General features: G+C 50.4%; 1 protein-coding gene across 1 annotated transcript in view; it reads right to left on the bottom strand.

Annotated features, from left to right (window-relative positions):
- Positions 1-984, bottom strand: part of neurod1 (neuronal differentiation 1) — a 6,769-nt gene extending 5,785 nt beyond the window's left edge. The window contains exon 1 of the mRNA XM_019871902.1: positions 638-984. Coding sequence (XP_019727461.1) covers positions 638-969 — 332 coding nt within the window. The 5' untranslated portion in view covers positions 970-984. The remainder of the gene's footprint in view (positions 1-637) is intronic.
- Positions 985-2,143: the final 1,159 nt, after the last annotated feature.

The raw sequence follows: 2,143 nt of genomic DNA, 5'->3' as shown, positions 1-2,143 counted from the left end.
GTGCGGGGCCGCGCGTGAACTCGCTGCTGCCGAAGGTCGGTCGGACGGCGACCAAGCGGGACGGACAAAGCCGTCACTCACCTCACTCGGGCTTTCTTCCAACTCAAATGAGTGACGTGTGATGAAACACAAAGTGCCCGGAATCAAATCGGCGACCTACGAAACGTCTCGAACTTTTGACGACAGATGAACGAGCATATTGGCCGAGAACGGTGGACTTTAGACCGGCCGAGTGAGGCGGTTACCTTGGCAACGCGATGCGACGATGGTGATGAGGAGGCCGACCGAGCGCTTGCTCGGCTGTTACCGGGAAACTTTCAAGCGCCTTGCTCACCCGCTGGCTAATCTTTAACGCTGAGTCAATTTCACAGGCGCGCGCGCGTGAACGCCAACGTTTCCATAGCACGCACACATTAAAAAAAAAAAAAAGGAACGGTAACAACAGTCAGAAGAATTGAATAGTTGAATTTGTTTTCTGTTTTCATTGGGAGCAGTGGAGAGCCGGCCGCACACACTCGGCGGTGAGGGAAAAAAACTCCGGATTTGCTTGTGACCTCCTGAATAATTTCACCGCGCTTCGGTCTGGTTCTGAAGGCGTCACCACGGCGAAATTTGTGCAGGTGCAAGGCGGGCTCACCTCTGCATGCGAGCCTTGGTCATCTTCTTCTTCTTGGGTCCGTGTCTTTTGGGCTTGCTGTCGGCGTCCCCGCCGCCGCCGCCGCCGCCGCCACCGTCGTCATCATCGTCGTCGTCTTCCTCCTCCTGCTCGTCTTCGAAGCGGCGCTCGTCGTCGTCTTCCCCGTCGCCCGCCGCCGCCTCCGTCGCGGCCCCCGCGGGGCTGCGGTCGCCCCCCTCCCTCTCGTCCTCGCCCCCCTGCCCCTCCTCCTCTTCCTGGTCGTCGTCCTCCTCCTGCCGCCGTCGCCGGCGACGAACATCGGCCTCCCCGAAACTCAGCTCGGACCTCGTCATGACGCTGAGGAGGAGAAGAGAAGAGAAGAGAAACTTTATCTTCTCACAGTGGGGACATTTGCAATGTACAGCAGCCAAGTTCGGAGGGAAGAAGTCGAAAAACAAGGATTTGCATGCACAAAATTGGTTTTCAAACTGAACCGGACGCAGTGCAGAATGCAATCTAAAAATAGAAGATAGAAGAATTTGTGCAACTGTGTACGTGCTGCATAAGGTGGCTGTGCTGTTTCCAATGGCTGAGTGGGGGAGGGTCCGGGTTTTCGGGTGCATTTATTCAGGAGCCTCAAGACGACGATGACGATGCTGCGGTTCGTTCGGACGACACAGTCCAAAAAAATAATCCAATAAAAATCTGAGCGTGAGCCTTGATTGAAATGCAACAAATAGGAAATGTTTTCGTCCGCGGAGAAGCAAAAGAAAAAAAAAAGCTTCATCCCAGGTGAGAGCGAGCGGGGGGCTTTTGGGCTCCAACTTTGCCAGAGGAAATGTTTTCGTCCGCGGAGAAGCAAAAAAAAAAAAAAGCTTCATCCCAGGTGAGAGCGAGCGGGGGGCTTTTGCGCTCCAACTTTGCCAGCCGATTTCCTTCCAAACTTGCGAGCAAGACGGAATTGGAATGAGGACGCGTCCATCAAATTGCGCCTTCCACATCGAAAGGTTTCTTTCGGGATGACAGATTGAAATTTGGAACATTTTCCGGATGAGAAAACGTTTTTGCGTATTGGACATTTCTTCGAGTCCAATGAATTTGGACTTTTGGACTTTTGAGAAAACACCCGAAGAAAGCGCCTCGAACCAGGTCAGTCCTTGTGATTCAATGACAAATCAAAGGAGAAATGCGACACATCGGTACAATCAAAAACGTTTTTTTGCTGTCCTACAATCGAAATATTGAGATGATTCGTTTTTTAAAATTATTATGCAACTGTAAAACTAAACTTTGACATTGTCAACGAAACATTTATAATCCGCCCCTAAATCAAAAGCACCAACAATCGAAAAAGGGCTCAAAAGGATTCTGGATCGATTTATTTATTTAATTATTTTAATGTTGAACCGAAACGATTGACCAAATCCAAAATAATCCCCTTCGTTCGTTTTCCTCACGTCAATTCAATTCGCACGGAGAGTCGCGGAAAGAAACCTACACAAATCGGACTTTGAAAATCTGCCAAAG

Source organism: Hippocampus comes, unplaced genomic scaffold, assembly GCF_001891065.2.
Source record: "Hippocampus comes isolate QL1 unplaced genomic scaffold, H_comes_QL1_v1.1 scaffold277, whole genome shotgun sequence".
Classification (NCBI taxonomy): domain Eukaryota; kingdom Metazoa; phylum Chordata; class Actinopteri; order Syngnathiformes; family Syngnathidae; genus Hippocampus; species Hippocampus comes.
This window is presented reverse-complemented; position numbering and strand designations above follow the sequence as displayed.